This window comes from Cherax quadricarinatus, chromosome 6 (genome assembly GCF_038502225.1).
Source record: "Cherax quadricarinatus isolate ZL_2023a chromosome 6, ASM3850222v1, whole genome shotgun sequence".
Classification (NCBI taxonomy): Eukaryota; Metazoa; Arthropoda; class Malacostraca; order Decapoda; family Parastacidae; genus Cherax; species Cherax quadricarinatus.
Window position 1 is genome coordinate 31,204,210 of NC_091297.1, and position 20,125 is coordinate 31,224,334.

Below are 20,125 nucleotides of genomic sequence, written 5' to 3' on the forward strand. Positions count from 1 at the left end.
TTCCGTCATGTCGTTCACAAATACCAGAAACAGCACTGGTCCTAGGACTGACCCCTGTGGGACCCCGCTGGTCACAGGTGCCCACTCTGACACCTCGCCACGTACCATTACTCGCTGCTGTCTTCCTGACAAGTATTCCCTGATCCATTGCAGTGCCTTCCCTGTTATCCCTGCTTGGTCCTCCAGTTTTTGCACTAATCTCTTGTGTGGTACTGTGTCAAAAGCCTTCTTGCAGTCCAAGAAAATGCAATCCACCCACCCCTCTCTCTCTTGTCTTACTGCTGTCACCATGTCATAGAACTCCAGTAGGTTTGTGACACAGGATTTCCAATCTCTGAAACCATGTTGGCTGCTGGTGATGAGATCATTCCTTTCTAGATGTTCCACCATTCTTCTCCTGACAATCTTTTCCATGATTTTGCATGCTATACATGTCAGTGACACTGGTCTGTAGTTTAGTGCTTCATGTCTGTCTCCTTTTTTAAAGATTGGGACCACATTTGCTGTCTTCCATGCCTCAGGCAATCTCCCTGTTTCGATAGATGTATTGAATATTGTTGTTAGGGGTACACATAGCGCCTCTGCTCCCTCTCTCAGGACCCATGGAGAGATGTTATCTGGCCCCATTGCCTTTGAGGTATCTAGCTCACTCAGAAGCCTCTTCACTTCTTCCTCGGTTGTGTGTACTGTGTCCAGCACATGGTGGTGTACCCCACCTCTCCGTCTTTCTGGAGCCCCTTCTGTCTCCTCTGTGAACACTTCTTTGAATCTCTTGTTGAGTTCCTCACATACTTCACGGTCATTTCTTGTTGTCTCTCCTCCTTCCTTCCTTAGCCTGATTACCTGGTCCTTAACGGTTGTTTTGTTCCTGATGTGGCTGTATAACAGCTTTGGGTTAGATTTGGCTTTTGCTGCTATGTCGTTTTCATATTGACGTTGGGCCTCCCTTCTTATCTGTGCATATTCGTTTCTGGCTCTACGACTGCTCTCCTTATTCTCCTGGGTCCTTTGCCTTCTATATTTCTTCCATTCCCTAGCACACTTGGTTTTTGCCTCCTTGCATCTTTGGGTGAACCATGGGCTCATCCTGGCTTTTTCATTATTCCTGTTACCCTTGGGTACAAACCTCTCCTCAGCCTCCTTGCACATTGTTGCTACATATTCCATCATCTCATTAACTGGCTTCCCTGCCAGTTCTCTGTCCCACTGTACCTCATTCAGGAAGTTCCTCATTCCTGTGTAGTCCCCTTTCCTGTAGTTTGGTTTCATTTGTCCTTGCCTTCCTGCTTCCCCCTCCACTTGTAGCTCTACTGTGTATTAGAAGCTCAAAACCACATGATCGCTGGCCCCAAGGGGTCTTTCATATGTGATGTCCTCAATATCTGCACTACTCAAGGTGAATACTAAGTCCAGTCTTGCTGGTTCATCCTCTCCTCTCTCTCTTGTAGTGTCCCTTACGTGTTGGTACATGAAGTTTTCCAGTACCACCTCCATCATCTTAGCCCTCCATGTATCTTGGCCCCCATGTGGCTCCAAGTTCTCCCATTCGATCTCCTTGTGGTTAAAGTCGCCCATGATCAGGAGCTTTGCCCTGCATGCATGAGCTCTTCTCGCCACTGCAGCCAGTGTGTCAACCATCGCTCTATTGCTCTCGTCATACTCTTGCCTTGGCCTCCTGCTGTTCTGTGGTGGGTTATACATCACTGCAATTATCACCTTGGGACCACCAGAGTGAAGCGTTCCCACTATGTAATCACTTTCTTCTCCGCTGTCTCCTCTCTCCAGCTCATCAAAATTCCATCGGTGTTTGATCAGCAATGCCACTCCTCCACCCCCCCTGTTCCTTCTGTCTTTTCTCAGGATCTGGTATCCCGCTGGAAAGATGGCATCTGTTATCATACCTGTAAGCTTGGTTTCTGTGATCGCTATGATGTCTGGTGATGCCTCTTTGACTCTTTCGTGCCACTCCTCCCACTTGTTTGTTATTCCATCAGCGTTTGTGTACCATACCTTCAGTTTCCTTTCTAACACTGTGGTTTGGGAGGCCTGTGGGGGTGGGAGACCTGGTAGCTTACTGTGGGATTCTATAGTTGGGGGTTGGGTGGAAGCTGTGGGTATGGATTGTATTGTGTGTTGGGATGGTATGATAGGTTGTGGGGTTCTGAGGATAGTTGTGTGTGTGCTTGCCCTTGCTGCTCTGTTCTGCTCTGACTGACCTCTGGTTCCATCCTTGTCTCCTTTCCTAGCTCCTTTCGCTTTTTTGTCCTCTCCCTCAGCTTCTTTCTCTCTGTTTGTGTTCTGTCTCTGTCTAGGAACACCTTCTTGTATTCTTCCGAACTTTTCAACCGTGGTTTCTCTTGGAGGATCCTGTTCCGCACTGTTTCTGTCCTGAGAATCAGCTTGATCGGTCGGTTTCTCCCCTTCAAGTACCCCCCTATTCTCCGAAAATTTACAATCTCATCCATGTCTTCTCCCCCTATTTCTGTGATGATTTTCTCAATCTCCTTTCTTTCTTCCTGCCGTCTTTCAGTGTGTGTCCTTTCCTCTCTCTCCCGAAGCCCATTGATAATCACTGATTTTGCCCTTTCCTCCTCCCATTGCCTCTTCCTCTGTGACTCTGGTTCCTGTCTGTATGTGGTCATTTTCTCCCTTGGTTTTTCCAGTGGCTCTTGGTAGCATGGTTGTGCCTCAGCATTCGACCTATCTCCCTCTCCATCTGCACCCATCTGCTCTTCCCTTCCACTCCCAGGCCCTTCTTTGCAGGCTGATATGACCTTAGCATAATTCATATCTCCTTCCTTCCAGTTCAGCCTCTCATCATCGTATGGTGTGTCTTCTCTGGTCACTACCCCTGAGACTTGCTTCAGCCTGTTTACCTCAAATTCTAGGACCTTTACCCTGGCTACTGCAGTTTCGACTTGTGACTCCCAATTCTTCGTCTCCTTCTCCAACCTCTTTTCCCATTTCACAGAGAGCTCTTTCTCCATTTTTTCAGAAAGCTCTCCTAATTTTCTCTCCCATTCTTGCTCTATCCTTTTCCACTGTTCCTCCATCCATTCCTCCCTACCAGTACCATTGTCATCTGATCCCTGATTCCTGCGAGTCCCAACCATTTTTTTTTTATGAAAGAGAGAAAGAGAAAAGAAAAAGGGGGAGAGAGTGAGAGATAGGGAGAGAGAGAAGGGGAGCCTAGAAGGAGGGGAAAAGAAGGGAAAAAGGGGGAGAAAGTGAGAGAGGGAAAAGGTGAGAGTGTGTGTGTGTGTGTGTGTGTGTGTGTGTGTGTGTGTGTACTCACCTATTTGTGGTTGCAGTTGTCGAGTCATAGCTCCTGGCCCCGCCTCTTCACTGATTGCTACTAGGTCCTCTCTCTCCCTGCTCCATGAGCTTTATCATACCTCGCCTTAAAACTATGTATGGTTCCCGCCTCCACTACTTCACTTTCTAGGCTATTCCACGGCTTGACTACTCTATGACTGAAGAAATACTTCCTAACATCCTTTTGATTCATCTGAGTCTTCAACTTCCAATTGTGACCTCTTGTGTCTGTGTCCCTTCTCTGGAACATCCCGTCTTTGTCCACCTCGTCTATTCCGCGAAGTATTTTATATGTCGTTATCATGTCTCCCCTGACCCTCCTGGCCTCCAGTGTCGTCAGGCCGATTTCCCTCAACCTTTCTTCGTAGGACAATCCCCGTAGCTCTGGGACTAGTCTTGTTGCAAACCTTTGCACTTTCTCTAATTTCTTGACGTGCTTGACTAGGTGTGGATTCCAAACTGGTGCTGCATACTCCAGTATGGGCCTGACGTAAATGGTATACAGAGTCTTGAACGACTCCTTACTGAGGTATCGGAACGCTATCCATAGGTTTGCCAGGCGCCCGCGTGCTGCAGCAGTTATCTGATTGATGTGCGCCTCAGGAGATATGCTCGGTGTTATACTCACCCCCAGATCTTTTTCCTTGAGTGAGATTTGCAGACTCTGGCCATCTAAACTATATTGTGTCTGCGGTCTTCTTTGCCCTTCCCCAATCTTCATGATTTTGCATTTGGCAGGGTTAAACTCAAGGAGCCAGTTGCTGGACCAGGCTTGTAGCCTGTCCAGGTCTCTTTGTAGTCCTGCCTGATCCTCATCCGATTTGATTCTTCTCATTAACTTCACATCGTCTGCAAACAAGGACACTTCTGAGTCTATCCCTTCCGTTATGTCATTCACATATACCAAGAACAGCACAGGTCCTAGGACTGACCCCTGTGGAACCCCGCTTGTCACAGGCGCCCACTTTGACACCTCATCACGTACCATGACTCGTTGTTGCCTCCCTGTAAGGTATTCTCTTATCCATTGCAGTGCCTTTCCTGTTATGTGTGCCTGATCCTCTAGCTTTTGCAGTAACCTCTTGTGAGGAACTGAGTCGAAGGCCTTCTTGCAGTCCAAAAAAATGCAATCGATCCACCCCTCTCTCTCTCTTGTCTTACTTCTGTAACCTTGTCATAAAACTCTAATAGGTTTGTGACACAGGATTTTCCCTCCCTGAAACCATGCTGGTTGTCAATTATACACTTGTTTCTTTCCAGGTGCTCCACCACTCTCCTCCTGATGATCTTCTCCATGACCTTGCATACTATACACGTTAATGATACAGGTCTGTAGTTTAGTGCCTCATGTCTATCTCCCTTTTTAAAAATTGGGACTACATTTGCCATCTTCCATACCTCAGGGAGTTGCCCAGTTTCAAATGATGTGTTGAAGATCTTCGTTAATGGTACACACAATGTCTCTGCTCCCTCTTTAAGGACCCACGGAGAGATGTTGTCTGGTCCCACCGCCTTTGAGGTGTCAAGTTTGCATAGCAGCTTCTTCACCTCCTCCTTGGTTATATGTACCTCATCTAGCACTTGCTGGTGCACCCCCCTGCTCTGATTTCCTGGAGTCCTACTGGTTTCCACTGTAAATACTTCTTTAAATCTTGTGTTGAGCTCCTGACATACCTCCCGGTCGTTTGTTGTGAATTCCCCATCACCCTTCCTCAGTCTGATTACCTGGTCCTTGACTGTTGTTTTCCTCCTGATGTGGCTGTACAACAGCTTCGGGTCAGTCTTGACTTTCGATGCTATGTCATTTTCGTATTGCCGCTGAGCCTCCCTTCTTATCTGTGCATATTCGTTTCTGGCTCTTCGGCTAATCTCTTTATTTTCCTGAGTTCTCTGTCTTCTGTACCTTTTCCATTCTCTAGTACACCTAGTTTTTGCCTCCCTACACCTTTGGGTGAACCAAGGACTCATTCTGTTCTTCCCATTATTTCTGTTTCCCTTGGGAACAAACCTCTCCTCTGCCTCCTTGCATTTTGTTGCCATATAGTCCATCATTTCTTGTACTGGTTTTCCTGTCAGTTCCCTCTCCCACTGAATGTCTTGAAAGAAGTTCCTCAAGCCTGAGTAGTTCCCCCTTTTGTAGTTTGGTTTTTCCCACTCTATTCCTGCTGCTCTCTCCACTTGGAGCTCAACTATGTAGTCGAAGCACAGAACCACATGATCACTAGCTCCCAGGGGCCTTTCATACATGATATCCTCGATGTCAGAACTACTCAAGGTGAATACAAGGTCCAGTCTTGCTGGTTCATCCTCTCCTCTCTCTCTGGTAGTGTCTCTAACATGTTGATGCATGAGGTTTTCCAGTACCACATCCATCATCTTGGCTCTCCATGTTTCGGGACCCCCATGGGGCTCCAGGTTTTCCCACTCAATCTCCTTGTGATCGAAATCACCCATAATTAGTAACTTTGCTCCCCCCATGTGTGCTCTCCTGGCCGCCTTGGATAGTGTGTCGACCATTGCTCTGTTGCTCTCATCGTATTCTTCTCTTGGCCTCCTGCAGTTCTGTGGTGGGTTGTACATTACTGCAATTATCACCTTATGTCCCTCAGACTGGATTGTTCCTACTAAGTAGTCCCTTTCGCCCGTGCCATCCATTCCTTCCATTTTCTCAAAACCCCACTGGTTTTTAATGAGCAGTGCAACTCCTCCTCCCCCTCTCCTCCCTCCGTCTTTCCTGAGGATTTGATATCCGGATGGAAAGATTGAATCTGTTATTATTCTGGTGAGTTTTGTTTCTGTGAGTGCTATTATGTCTGGGGATGTCTCCTTGATTCTTTCGTGCCACTCCTCATACTTATTTGTTATTCCATCTGCATTTGTATACCACACCTTCAACTTCTTTTCTAAGATTGTGGTCTGGGAGGTGTATTGGGGTTGGGGAAGTGGGAGATCTGATAAGGAACTATGGGTGGTTGCTGTGGGGGTGGAGTTTGTAATGCAGTGGGTGGGGGCACTGGATGTGGCATGGATGTTTTGGTTTAGAGTGTTTGGTTGCACTGGGGTTGACCTGGTTGAGAGGCTTCTATAGGAAGTTGTGAGGGAGGCTGTATTTGATCTTCCTGTGTGTGTGATCACCTGTCTGTCTTCTCCATCCCCTCTCTTTCCTCCTTTCGCATCGCTATTGGGCTGTGCGGACGTGCTGCACAGTAGCTCCTGATTGAGTTGGCTTTTGCGCAGTGTTGACGTGTACTTGGCTCTGTGAAGACCTGTTTGCGCGCTCTCTAGAATTGAAGCAAGATGCCCTCCATCGAGCAACTTTACCAACAGCTTAAGGAAGAATTGAGGTTGGCGAATATGGAAATTCGGCGACTGACCGAGGAAAACAAAAAGATTCGGAGTAGTCCTCCTGTTTTGAGTCCTCAGGTCAAGAAGGGAAACTGGTCAGTGGCTGGACAGCAGGGAAAGAAGTTGACGATCAAGAAGATGAATGGAAAGGTAGAAACGATGAAGAAAGAGACTGCCGTGGAAACTGTTGTGGAAACATCCAATACATTCTCAGTGCTACCCGACGAATGTGAGTCGACTACTGGGAACGTCACGACGAAAGACATTAAGGAAGGTACGAATATTGTTGTTGTTGGGGATAGCCAAGTTAGGTATATGGATAGGGCGTTCTGCTTGAAGGACAGGAGTAGGAGACAGAGTTTGCTTTCCTGGGGCTGGGATGGAGGATATTGTTAGCCGTCTGGATGACATCATGAGAGGTAATGGGAGCAATCCTATTATCTGTCTCAGTGCTGGAGGCAACGATGTTGGCAGACGTAGGAGTGAGGACCTGATTAGCAGGTATAGGTCAGCAATAGAAATAATTAGAAGGGTGGGAACCCTCTCATATGTGGTATTTTGCCAAGGAGGGGAGTTGGAAATGAATGGTTGTCCAGGGCAATTGGTGTCAATTGCTGGCTGGACAAATACTGTAAGGAAAATGCGGTAACATTCATTGACAACTGGGACCTCTTCTATGGCAGAAATGACATGTATGCTAGGGATGGGGTTCACTTATCTAGGTGTGGGGTGGGAGCACTGGCAACTGCAGTGGAGGGAGCAGTTAGGACTTTAAACTAGGAATAGTTAGTGGTATGGGTTTTGGCAGGAAAACAGTGAAGTCCCAGTGTAGTAATATTACGAGTTCTAGGGGAACTAGTAATAATAAGAACGAGATATATATTGAAAAGCCAGGGACCTTGGGTGATAAGGACAGTAATAGGTTTAGTAGAAAAATAGAAATGAGCAGGAAGGGTAAAGAGAAAGGAGAGTCTTTCAATGTTTATTATGCTAATTGCCGTAGTGCTAGGAATAAGATGGACGAGTTGAGATTAGTTGCTAGTGTAGGTAACATTGATGTATTTGCCTTAACTGAGACGTGGTTTAATTCAAAAAGTCGGGACATACCTGCGGAATGTCATATTCAGGGTTTTAAATTGTTCCAAGAAGATAGAAGTATTGGGAGGGGGGGTGGGGTGGCATTGTATGTCCGAGATCGCTTGAACTGTTGCATAAAAACGGGTATTAAGTCTGAAGTAACACATACAGAGTCTGGATAGAATTTTCAGAGGGGCATGAAAAACTGATTTTAGGAGTGATATACCGTCCCCCAAACTTAGATAGGGACCAAGGGAAACTACTATGGGAGGAAATTGTTAAGGCCACAAGGCACGATAATGTAGTAATTCTAGGAGACTTTAACTTTAGTCATGTTGATTGGAATTTCTTGACTGGGAATTTAGAATCATACGACTTCTTAGAAGTATTTCAAGATTGTTTTTTGAAGCAGTTTGTGACAGAACCTACAAGGGGAAATAACCTGCTTGACTTAGTTATGGCAAACAATGAATCCCTTGTTAATAATTTAGAAATTTCAGAGGAACTGGGTGCTAGCGACCACAAATCAATTACAGTTAGCATTGAATGGAAGTACGATAGTAGCGATAACTCAGTAACAGTCCCAGATTTTCGCTTAGCGGATTACGATGGGCTTAGAGAACACTTATCATCTGTTGACTGGGGTAACGAAGAGAGCTATCAATATGACAGTTTTCTGAACACTATACATGCTGCTCAAAGAGCGTTTATCCCATATAAAGAAATTAGATCAAATAGAAATGACCCAAAATGGATGAATAATAGGTTCAAATATCTACTAGGGCATAAGAAAGGAATTTATAGGCGTATCAAAAGAGGTGAGGGTCATCTTATGAATCAGTATATTGACATTAAGAGGGACATTAAAAAGGGGATAAGAAAAGCTAAAAGGGACTATGAAATTAAAGTTGCTAGGGATTCTAAAACTAACTCAAAAAGTTTTTTCCAGGTCTATAGAACAAAAGTTAGAGATAAGATAGGTCCCCTTAAAAATAACTATGGGCACCTTACTGACAAAGAGAATGAAATGTGCTTGATTTTAAATAATTATTTTCTCTCAGTTTTTACACAGGAAGACACTAACAATATTCCAGTAATTAATTTTTACAGTGGGCTAGAAGAAGATAAATTATGTAACATCACAGTCACTAGTGAGATGGTTGTGAAGCAGATAGACAGACTGAAGCAAAATAAGTCGCCGGGTCCTGATGAGGTTTTTTCAATGGTTCTTAAGGAATGCAAAATGGAACTCTGTGAACCATTAACTAATATTTTTAATCTATCTCTTCAAACAGGTGTAGTGTCTGATATGTGGAAGATGGCTAATGTAATTCCTATTTTTAAAACAGGGGACAAGTCGTTACCATCAAATTACCGCCCAATAAGCCTGACCTCAATTGTAGGCAAATTACTAGAGTCAATTATAGCTGAGATTATAAGAAGCCATCTCGATAAGCATAGCTTGATTAATGATACTCAGCATGGATTCACAAGAGGCCGATCTTGTCTAACTAATTTATTAACTTTCTTCAGTAAAGCTTTTGAGGCTGTTGACCACGATAAAGAATTTGATATTATTTACTTAGATTTTAGTAAGGCTTTTGTTAGAGTTCCGCACCATAGACTGTTAAAGAAAGTGGCAGCTCATGGCATTGGGGGAAAAGTGCTCTCGTGGATCGAGTCATGGCTCACTGACAGGAAGCAGAGAGTGTCCATAAATGGGGTTAAATTCGAGTGGGGATCTGTAACAAGTGGCGTTCCACAGGGATCAGTCTTGGGCCCGTTGTTGTTTATAATATATATCAATGATCTTGATGAGGGAATTACTAGTGATATGAGCAAATTCGCCGATGACACAAAGATAGGTAAGATAATTGATTCAAACGTAGATGTTATGGAACTTCAGGAGGATTTAAACAAACTCTATTCTTTGTCAGAAAAGTGGCAGATGCAGTTCAATGTAGATAAATGCAAGGTTCTGAAGCTTGGGAGTGCCCATAACCCTAGTACTTATAAGTTAAATGATGTAGAACTTAGCCATACAGACTGCGAAAAGGACTTGGGGGTTATGGTGAGCAGCAACCTTAAACCAAGACAGCAATGCCTAAGCGTACGTAATAAGGCAAATAGATTACTGGGATTTATATCAAGAAGTGTAAGCAACAGAAGTCCAGAGGTCATACTGCAGCTTTATACATCATTAGTAAGGCCTCACCTAGATTATGCAGCTCAGTTCTGGTCTCCGTATTACAAAATGGACAAATTCGTTAGAAAACATTCAGCGTAGGATGACTAAAATAATACATAGCATTAGATATCTTCCTTATGAAGAAAGATTGAAGACTCTTAAGTTACATTCACTTGTTAGACGAAGAATGAGGGGAGACCTGATCGAAGTGTATAAGTGGAAGATAGGTATTAATAAAGGGGATATTAATAAGGTCTTGAGGATGTCTCTCCAAGAGAGAACCCGCAGTAATGGATTTAAATTAGATAAGTTTAGATTTAGAAAGGACATAGGAAAGTATTGGTTTGGAAATAGGGTAGTTGATGAGTGGAACAGTCTACCTAGTTGGGTTACTGAGGCTGGGACTTTGGGTAGTTTCAAATCTAGGTTGGATAAGTACATGAGTGGGAGGGGTTGGATTTGAGTGGGACTTTCACATCAGAGCTTATTTCTTGGGTGGCATTGAAAATTGGGTTGGGCAAATGTTTTGTTAGTGGGATGAATTGTAAAGGACCTGCCTAGTATGGGCCAGCAGGCCTCCTGCAGTGTTCCTCATTTCTTATGTTCTTATGTACCATCTCTCTCTGTTTCTCCCTTTCTGCTTGTGTTCTGTTGCGGTCGAGATACACCTTCCTGTATGCTGCCATGTCCCTTAATCGTGCTTTCTCCTGCAGGATCCTGTTCCGAGTCGATTCTGCCTTGAAGGTCACTTTCACTGGCCGGGTTCTTTTTTTTACAAACCCCCCTATTCTCCGAAAATTTTCCAGCTGGGTCATGTCGTCTTCTCCTATTGCTTTCATGATGCTTTCAATTGCTTTTTTTTCCCCTTGTTTTCTTGCTTCATATGTTTCCCCTTCAACTTCCTGGAGCCCATACACAAAGACTGACCTCACCCTTTCATGCTCCCACTGCATATCCCTGTGTATCCCCTCATTCAATTTGATTTCCTCCATTACAGCTTTCCTTTCTTCAGTTTCACTAGCTAATGTACTTGGGCTCAGTGGCCTGTCATTTTCCCTTCTCGGCTTTCCCTGGGCTCTGCTGTGGTCTGTTAGGGCCTCCACATATAGCTTAGCTCTTTCATTTACTGCAGTCTCCACTGATTGAGCTTCTACATGCAGTTTTGCTTCTTCTTTCCCTACAGTCCCCTTATTTGTGACTGAGGTAGCAGTCTCTGTTGTCAATCCCAAAATGTTTTTTAGTTCTTTAGGCTGTTTCAGATTTTTCAGTTCCTCTTCTAAACTCTGTATCCTGGCCTCTGCTGCTTTGACTTGCACCTCCCACTTCCTGCTTTCCATGTCTATCCTCTCTTCCATTCTCATGCTAAGTTCTTCTAGTTTCTTTTCCCATTCATGTTCCCTTTTTGTGAGCTCTGCTGCCCAATCTTCCTTTGCAGTTTCCTCCTCCTGTCCCTTGGTTTTTCTTGTTGCTCTCTGGCAACCCATTTTTGTTTTATCCTGATTGCCTCAGAGTGGGAAACCTATGTAATTCTGTATGTTAGGTTAGTATTGTATGTCAGAGTGTGGGGGGGGGGAGGTAGAGGAGGAACTGTGGCTATGTGGGAGAGCAGTGGAGAGGGGGACTGGGAAGGAGAGTGAAGCAAGTGGGTGAGTGGGAGAGGTAGAGGGGGAAGGAGGGAGAGGTGGGGAGGGGGAGGGTGAAAGAGGGAGGGGAGGGATCAGGTGAAGGAGTGAGATGTCGGTGGGGGAGGGGGGGAGTGTATGTGTGAGTCTGGCAATGTGTGTGTGTGTGTGTGTGTGTGTGTGTGTGTGTGTGTGTGTGTGTGTGTGTGTGTGTGTGTGTGTGTGTGTGTGTGTGTTGCGTATGTGTGTTATGTGTGTGTGTGTTGTGTGTGTATGTGTGATGTGTGTGTGTGTGTGAGTGATGTGTGTGTATGTGAGTGATGTGTGTGTGTGTGTGTGTGTGTGTGTGTGTGTGTGTGTGTGTGTGTGTGTGTGTGTGTGTGTGTGTGTGTGTGTGTGTGTGTGTGTGTGTGTGTGTGTGTGTGTGTGTGTGTGTGTGCGCGCGTAATATCTGCCTCTAGCAAGGACTGTTGACACTGTCCACCAAGTCTCTGATCATCTCAGTCTTACAAGGGGCTTGTACAACACTTTCAGGAGTAAAACTGTAAACAGTGGTAAATATCAATTACAAATTACCTGATCGTTGGTCATGGGCTGATTAACCGTAAGTTAACAACCTCTGAATTTTCCCACCCTGTATTGTGGCTACGTGACTTGTGGGTTAAATGCAGAAATAAGTGTCACCAACGGATCTGGCGCAGAGACTCGTATCTACGATTCGTTGTATGGGCTCTGAAGTACGTTGTTAACTGCCAGAAAAAGTTGGGGAACCATGTAGCACTCAAGAGATAGAAACTTGTAAGTAGCTGCTCTCAACTCTTCATCCAAAAGATGGCTACCAGCGTCCTTCCTCCTCTAGTTCACTGGAGGACCGCTAGGTGTCTATGAGTATCTAATTTTCCATACTCATTTCTGCCTAACGCAAACATGTTAAAGCCAAAAATTGCATATTTTAATTCTATTATTAGTTCTTAATTCCACCTAAAACCTGTAATCTATAAAATTAGTGTAAACATATCAAGAATAGTGCTGACTCATGATTTACACTGCATATTTTGTCGGCGTGGATTCTAAAGGCCTCTACGTAGTGCTTGGTACAATGACCCTGTGATTTTTCGAACTCGAGATATATAAATATATATATATATATATATATATATATATATATATATATATATATATATATATATATATATATATATATGTATATATATATATATATATATATATATATATATATATATATATATATATATATATATATATATATATATATATATAGTTCGTGAGGCAATAGGTAAAATGAAAGGGGGTAAGGCAGCCGGGATTGATGGGATAAAGATAGAAATGTTAAAAGCAGGAGGGGATATAGTTTTGGAGTGGTTGGTGCAATTATTTAATAAATGTATGGAAGAGGGTAAGGTACCTAGGGATTGGCAGAGAGCATGCATAGTTCCTTTGTATAAAGGCAAAGGGGATAAAAGAGAGTGCAAAAATTATAGGGGGATAAGTCTGTTGAGTATACCTGGTAAAGTGTATGGTAGAGTTATAATTGAAAGAATTAAGAGTAAGACGGAGAATAGGATAGCAGATGAACAAGGAGGCTTTAGGAAAGGTAGGGGGTGTGTGGACCAGGTGTTTACAGTGAAACATATAAGTGAACAGTATTTAGATAAGGCTAAAGAGGTCTTTGTGGCATTTATGGATTTGGAAAAGGCGTATGACAGGGTGGATAGGGGGGCAATGTGGCAGATGTTGCAAGTGTATGGTGTAGGAGGTAGGTTACTGAAAGCAGTGAAGAGTTTTTACGAGGATAGTGAGGCTCAAGTTACAGTATGTAGGAAAGAGGGAAATTATTTCCCAGAAAAAGTAGGCCTTAGACAAGGATGTGTGATGTCACCGTGGCTGTTTATTATATTTATAGATGGGGTTGTAAGAGAAGTAAATGCGAGGGTCTTGGCAAGAGGCGTGGAGTTAAAAGATAAAGAATCACACACAAAGTGGGAGTTGTCACAGCTGCTCTTTGCTGATGACACTGTGCTCTTGGGAGATTCTGAAGAGAAGTTGAAGAGATTGGTGGGTGAATTTGGTAGGGTGTGCAAAAGAAGAAAATTAAAGGTGAATACAGGAAAGAGTAAGGTTATGAGGATAACAAAAAGATTAGGTGATGAAAGATTGGATATCAGATTGGAGGGAGAGAGTATGGAGGAGGTGAACATATTCAGATATTTGGGAGTGGACGTGTCAGCGGATGGGTCTATGAAAGATGAGGTGAATCATAGAATTGATGAGGGAAAAAGAGTGAGTGGTGCACTTAGGAGTCTGTGGAGACAAAGAACTTTGTCCTTGGAGGCAAAGAGGGGAATGTATGAGAGTATAGTTTTACCAACGCTCTTATATGGGTGTGAAGCGTGGGTGATGAATGTTGCAGCGAGGAGAAGGCTGGAGGCAGTGGAGATGTCATGTCTGAGGGCAATGTGTGGTGTGAATATAATGCAGGGTCACTGACCAGAGAAGACAGAATATGAAGCTGAGAGGCCGAACAGAAAGGAAGGAGATATGAATTATGCTAAGGCCATATCAACTTGCCAAGAAGGGCCAAGGAGTAAAAAGGGAGAGCAGCTGGGTGCAGGTGGAGAGGGTGATAAGTCAAATGCAGAGGCACAACCATGCTACCAAGAGCCACTGGAAAAAACAAGGGAGAAAATGACCACGTACAGACAGGAACCAGAGTCACAGAGGGAGAGGCAGTGGGAGGAGGAAAGAGCAAAATCAGTGTTTATCCATGGGCTTCAGGAGAGGAAAGGACACACACTGAAAGACAGCAGGCAGAAAGAAAGGAGATTGAGAACATCATCACGGAAATAGGTGAAGAAGACATGGACAAGATTGTAAATTTTCACAGAATAGGGGGTACTCGAAGGGGAGAAAACGACCAATCAAGCTGATTCTCAGGATTGAAACAGTGTGGAACAGGATCCTCCAAGAGAAGCCACGGTTGAAACACTCGGGAAAGTACAAGAGGGTGTTCCTAGACAGAGACAGAACACAAACAGAACGACAGCAGCTGAGGGAGATGACAAAAATGCGAAAGGAGCTACGAAAGGAGACAAGGATGGAACCAGCAGAGGTCAATCAGAGCAGAACAGAGCAGCAAGGGCAAGCACACACAGAACTATCCTCAGAACACCATCCCAACACAAACTACAATCCACACTCACAGCTTCCACCCAACACCCAGCTATAGAATCCCACAGTATGCTACCAGGTCTCCCACCCTCACAGGCCCCCCAAACCACAGTGTTGGAAAGGAAACTGAAGGTATGGTACACAAACGCTGATGGAATAACAAATAAGTGGGAGGAGTGGCACGAAAGAGTCAAAGAGGCATCACTGGACATCATAGCTCTCACAGAAACCAAGCTAGGTATGATAACAATGGGATACCAGATCCTGTGCCACCCCTCCAACCCCCCCTGTTACCTCTGTAACAGGGGGGGTTGGAGGGGTGGCACTCTTGATCAAAAACCAATGGAATTTTGATGAGCTGGAGAGAGGAGACAGCAGAGAAGGAATCGATTACATAGCGGGAACACTTCACTCTGGAGGTCCCAAGGTGGTAATTACAGTGATGTATAACCCACCACAGAACAGCAGGAGGCCAAGGCAAGAGTATGACGAGAGCAATAGAGTGATGGTTGACACACTGGCTGCAGTGGCCAGAAGAGCTCATGCATACAGAGCAAAGCTCCTGATCATGGGTGACTTTAACCACAAGGAGATCGATTGGGAGAACTTGGAGCCACATGGGGGCCAAGACACAGGGAGGGCTCTAGATGATGGAGGTGGTACTGGAAAACTTCATGTACCAACATGATGATGAACCAGCAAGACTGGATCTAGTATTCACCTTGAGTAGTGCAGATATTGAGAACATCACATATGAAAGACCCCTTGGGGCCAGCAATCATGTGGTTTTAAGCTTCGAATACACAGTAGAGCTACAAGTGGAGGGGGAAGCAGGAAGGCCAGGATGAATGAAGCCAAACTACAAGAAAGGGGACTACACGAGAATGAGGAACTTCCTGAACGGGGTTCAGTGGGACAGAGAACTGGCAGGAAAGCCAGTTAATAAGATGATGGAATATGTAGCAACAATGTGCAAGGAGGCTGGGAGGTTTGTACCCAAGGGTAACAGGATTAATGAAAAAGCCAGGATGAGCCCATGGTTCACCCAAAGGTGCAGGGAGGCAAAAACCAAGTGTGCTAGGGAATGGAAGAAATATAGAAGGCAAAGGACCCAGGAGAATAAAGAGAGCAGTCATAGAGCCAGAAATGAATATGCACAGATAAGAAGGGAGGCCCAACGACAATATGAAAACGACATAGCAGCAAAAGCCAAATCTGACCCGAAGCTGTTATAATGCCACATCAGGAGGAAAACAACAGTCAAGGACCAGGTAATCAGGCTAAGGAAGGAGGAAAGACGACAAGAAATGACCGTGAAGTATGTGAGGAACTCAACTAGAGATTCAAAGAAGTGTTCACAGAGGAGACAGAAGGGGCTCCAGAAAGACGGAGAGGTGGGGCACACCACCAAGTGCTGGACACAGTACACACAACCGAGGAAGAAGTGAAGAGGCTTCTGAGTGAGCTAGATACCTCAAAGGCAATGGGGCCGGATAACATCTCTCCATGGGTCCTGAGGGAGGGAGCAGAGGCGCTATGTGTACCCCTAACAACAATATTCAATACATCTATCGAAACAGGGAGATTGCCTGAGGCATGGAAGACAGCAAATGTAGTCCCAATCTTTAAAAAAGGAGACAGACATGAAGCACTAAACTACAGACCAGTGTCACTGACATGTATAGTATGCAAAATCATGGAGAAGATTATCAGGAGAAGAGTGGTGGAACACCTAGAAAGGAATGATCTCATCAACAGCAGCCAACATGGTTTCAGGGACTGGAAATCCTGTGTCACAAACCTACTGGAGTTCTATGACATGGTGACAGCAGTAAGACAAGAGAGAGAGGAGTGGGTGGATTGCATATTATTGGACTGCAAGAAGGTGTTTGACACAGTTCCACACAAGAGATTAGTGAAAAAACTGGAGGACCAAGCAGGGATAACAGGGGAGGCACTACAATGGATCAGGGAATACTTGTCAGGAAGACAGCAGCGAGTCATGGTACGTGGCGAGGTGTCAGAGTGGGCACCTGTGACCAGCGGGGTCCCACAGGGGTCAGTCCTAGGACCAGAGCTGTTTCTGGTATTTGTGAAAGACATGACGGAAGGAATAGATTCCGAAGTGTCCCTGTTTACAGATGACGTGAACTTGATGAGAAGAGTTCATTCGATCGAAGACCAGGCAGAACTACAAAGGGATATAACAGGCTGCAGACCTGGTCCAGCAATTGGCTACTGGAGTTCAACCCCACCAAGTGCAAAGTCATGAATATTGGGGAAGGGCAAAGAAGACCGCAGACGGAGTACAGTCTAGGGGGCCAGAGACTACAAACCTCACTCAAGGAAAAAGATCTTGGGGTGAGTATAACACCAGGCACATCTCCTGAAGCGCACATCAACCAAGTAACTCCTGCAGCATATGGGCGCCTAGCAAACCTCAGAACAGCATTCCGACATCTTAATAAGGAATCGTTCAGAACCTTGTACACCGTGTACGTTAGGCCCATATTGGAGTCTGAAGCACCAGTTTGGAACCCACACCTAGCCAAGCACGTAAAGAAACTAGGTTTGCAACAAGACTAGTTACAGAGCTAAGAGGTATATCCTACGAGGAGAGGTTAAGGGAAATCAACCTCACGACACTGGAGGACAGGAGAGATAGGGGGGACATGATAACGACATACAAAATACTGAGAGGAATTGACAAGGTTGACAAAGGCAGGATGTTCCAGAGATGGGACACAGCAACAAGGGGACACAGTTGGAAGTTGAAGACGCAGATGAATCACAGGGATGTTAGGAAGTATTTCTTCAGTCACAGAGTAGTCAGGAAGTGGAATACTTTGCGAAACGATGTAGTGGAGGCAGGATCCATACATAGCTTTAAGCAGAGGTATGATAAAGCTCACGGTTCAGGGAGAGTGACCTAGTAGCGACCAGTGAAGAGGCGGGGCCAGGAGCTTGGAATCGACCCCTGCAACCTCAACTAGGTGAGTACAACTAGGTGAGTACACTCTTTCTGACTCTGAGGCCGGCTGAGCAGCTCCCTACATTGGGTGTGCTGACGTCACACAGGGTACTGCCGATCTGTAACAACCATAGCAGCACCCAAGTGGTCAGCCAACCACCTCCCTTTATTTGTTTCTTTCTGGGTTCACAACCGTGGCGGTGCTGATGTAATGTATGGTGGTGCTGATGCCTTACATGAATCCATCAGTGAAGTCAAACGTATTTTGTGTCCTGAACAATAAACAGTAAGTCTCGTATATTATCCAGAATCACGACATGTGCTGAGAGAGGCCGGAGTGTGATCGTATTGGTTCTGTTAGGAAGAAGCAAGATGGGACTTTCCTTACATTAGGAAGAGGCAAGACGGGACCTTCCTTCCATTAGGAAGAGGGAAGATGAGACCTTCCTTCCATTAGGAAGAGGGAAGATGAGAGCTTCCTTCAATTAGGAAGAGGGAATATGGGAGCCTTCTTTAACTAGGAAGAGGGAAGATGAGAACTTCCTTCCACTAGGATGAGGGAAGACGAGAGCTTCCTTCCATTAGGAAGAGGGAAGTTGAGAACTTCATTCCATTAGAAAGAGGGAAGATGAGAGCTTCATTCCATTAGAAAGAGGGAAGATGAGAGCTTCATTCCATTAGGATGAGGGAAGATGAGAGCTTCCATCTATTAGGCTGAGGGAAGATGAGAGCTTCCTTCCATTAGTATGAAGGAAGATGAGAGCTTCTTTCCATTAGGAAGAGGGAAGATGTGAGCTTCTTTCAACTAGTAAGAGGAACACGCGAGCTTCCTTCCATTTTACATCTGTCTCCGCGTAAACATGATCATTAAAATGCTTTGAAAAAATAAATCGACTTGGTGAAACAACAAAAACAGATGTTTTCTCCGTGGAATTATATTCTATGTATTCCAAACAACAACGATCGTCTGAGCTGTACCTTCACTTTCTGTTATCATTTACAAAGCACCTTCGATCGTCTCATGTAGTGTATTCTGCGCCTCCTTCGAGACAGATGATTGCGAAGAGTCTTCAGAATATCTCTCCATTAAACAATGAACGGTTTAAAAACTGCTGTGAAGAATTTATTGTGGTAAATTGGCTGTTGCATTGTCACCTGAGATTGACTGTAGCTGGTGACGATTCACATAATTCTGTCTCGAATTACGGACTTCTTTAGATTCAGTTAATATTTTATGTAGTTTGTTACTAGATATCCCTCTTCCGTTGTCTAATAAGGAGAAAATAAAGTTGTTCAGAATTCACATTCCACAGTTGCTGTAGTACCTTATTTTAGTGACTAATAAAGATGTTTTTGTTACGTCGTACATGTGAAATGCATCGTTAATGACCCACTTGTAGTCAATAAGCATATTGGAGTAAGTGTTGCAGTTAATCAGCGTACTAACCTGTTGTTAAAATGCCGAGAATCACCGGTAAGTCGTGGCCACAGACTCCAAGATACCAGTCACGCTGCCACAACCGCCACAACACTGCCAACTTATATCACATACACCCATCTTTATAAACCATGGCGCCATCCTACTGACATACCGGCCCTAAACTGTCACGCCCGATTCTCCAACACTTGCGCCATCTCTAGCTACCATACTCCAAGGTCAAGTCTAGATACCCCACCACGTCATGACTTGCTACCCCACACCGACGTCATGTCTTGCTACCCAACACCAATGTCATGCCTCTCATGTCTTTAATTCCTCAATTTTTCCAAAGGGGAGTAACTGAAATTTGTCCTCGTTGAACTTTATATTGTTGTCATAGGTACACTGGAAGACTTGCTTTATATCAGCTCGGAGGTTTGCTGTGTCCTCGATGGACGTCATTCTCATGCAGATTGTAGTATTATCACCAAAGGATGAAACAATACGGTGATTTGTGTCCCTGTCTATGTTGGATGTAAGAATGGGAAAGAGATGTGGGGCGAGTATTCTTCTGTGAGGAACACAGCCTATTACTGTGGAGGTCTCTGATTTTACTACGTGTACTATTATTCTCGAGTCCTGTTGGTGAAGAAGTTAAATATCCGTCTGCTCACTTTTCCAGTTAGTGCTTTTACACGCATTTTATGAGCTGTTGCACCGTGGTTGTTGCACCGTGGTTGTTGCACCGTGGTTGTTGCACCGTGGTTGTTGCACCGTGGTTGTTGCATTTGTCGAGGGCTTTTGCTAAGTCAGTGTGTGGAAAGACATGTACAGATCAGGTCATATATTAGAGGAAACGTTTCGCCCCAAGAGACTAAACGTTTCCTCTAATAATTACCTGATCTGTTCATAAGTGTCTTTTTTTTCATATCTTACCAGTACCGTCATACCATTTTTTACTAAGTCAATGCACACTACATTTGCTTTTAGCTTACCTT

General features: G+C 44.6%; 1 protein-coding gene across 2 annotated transcripts in view; it reads right to left on the reverse strand.

Moving 5' to 3' along the window:
* The window catches only part of LOC128694275 (organic cation transporter protein), a 173,161-nt gene extending 153,866 nt beyond the window's left edge, over positions 1-19,295 (reverse strand). Inside the window, exon 1 of one of the 2 annotated variants that reach the window (XM_070081238.1) lies at positions 19,155-19,295. Coding sequence is in view for 1 of the 2 variants with exons in the window: in XM_070081233.1 (XP_069937334.1) it covers positions 12,124-12,138 (15 nt within the window). In the remaining variant the exon portion in view is untranslated. Of the gene's footprint in view, positions 1-12,123; positions 12,270-19,154 lie in introns of those variants that run through there. The other variant, XM_070081233.1, reaches the window with a different exon arrangement.
* Positions 19,296-20,125: the final 830 nt, after the last annotated feature.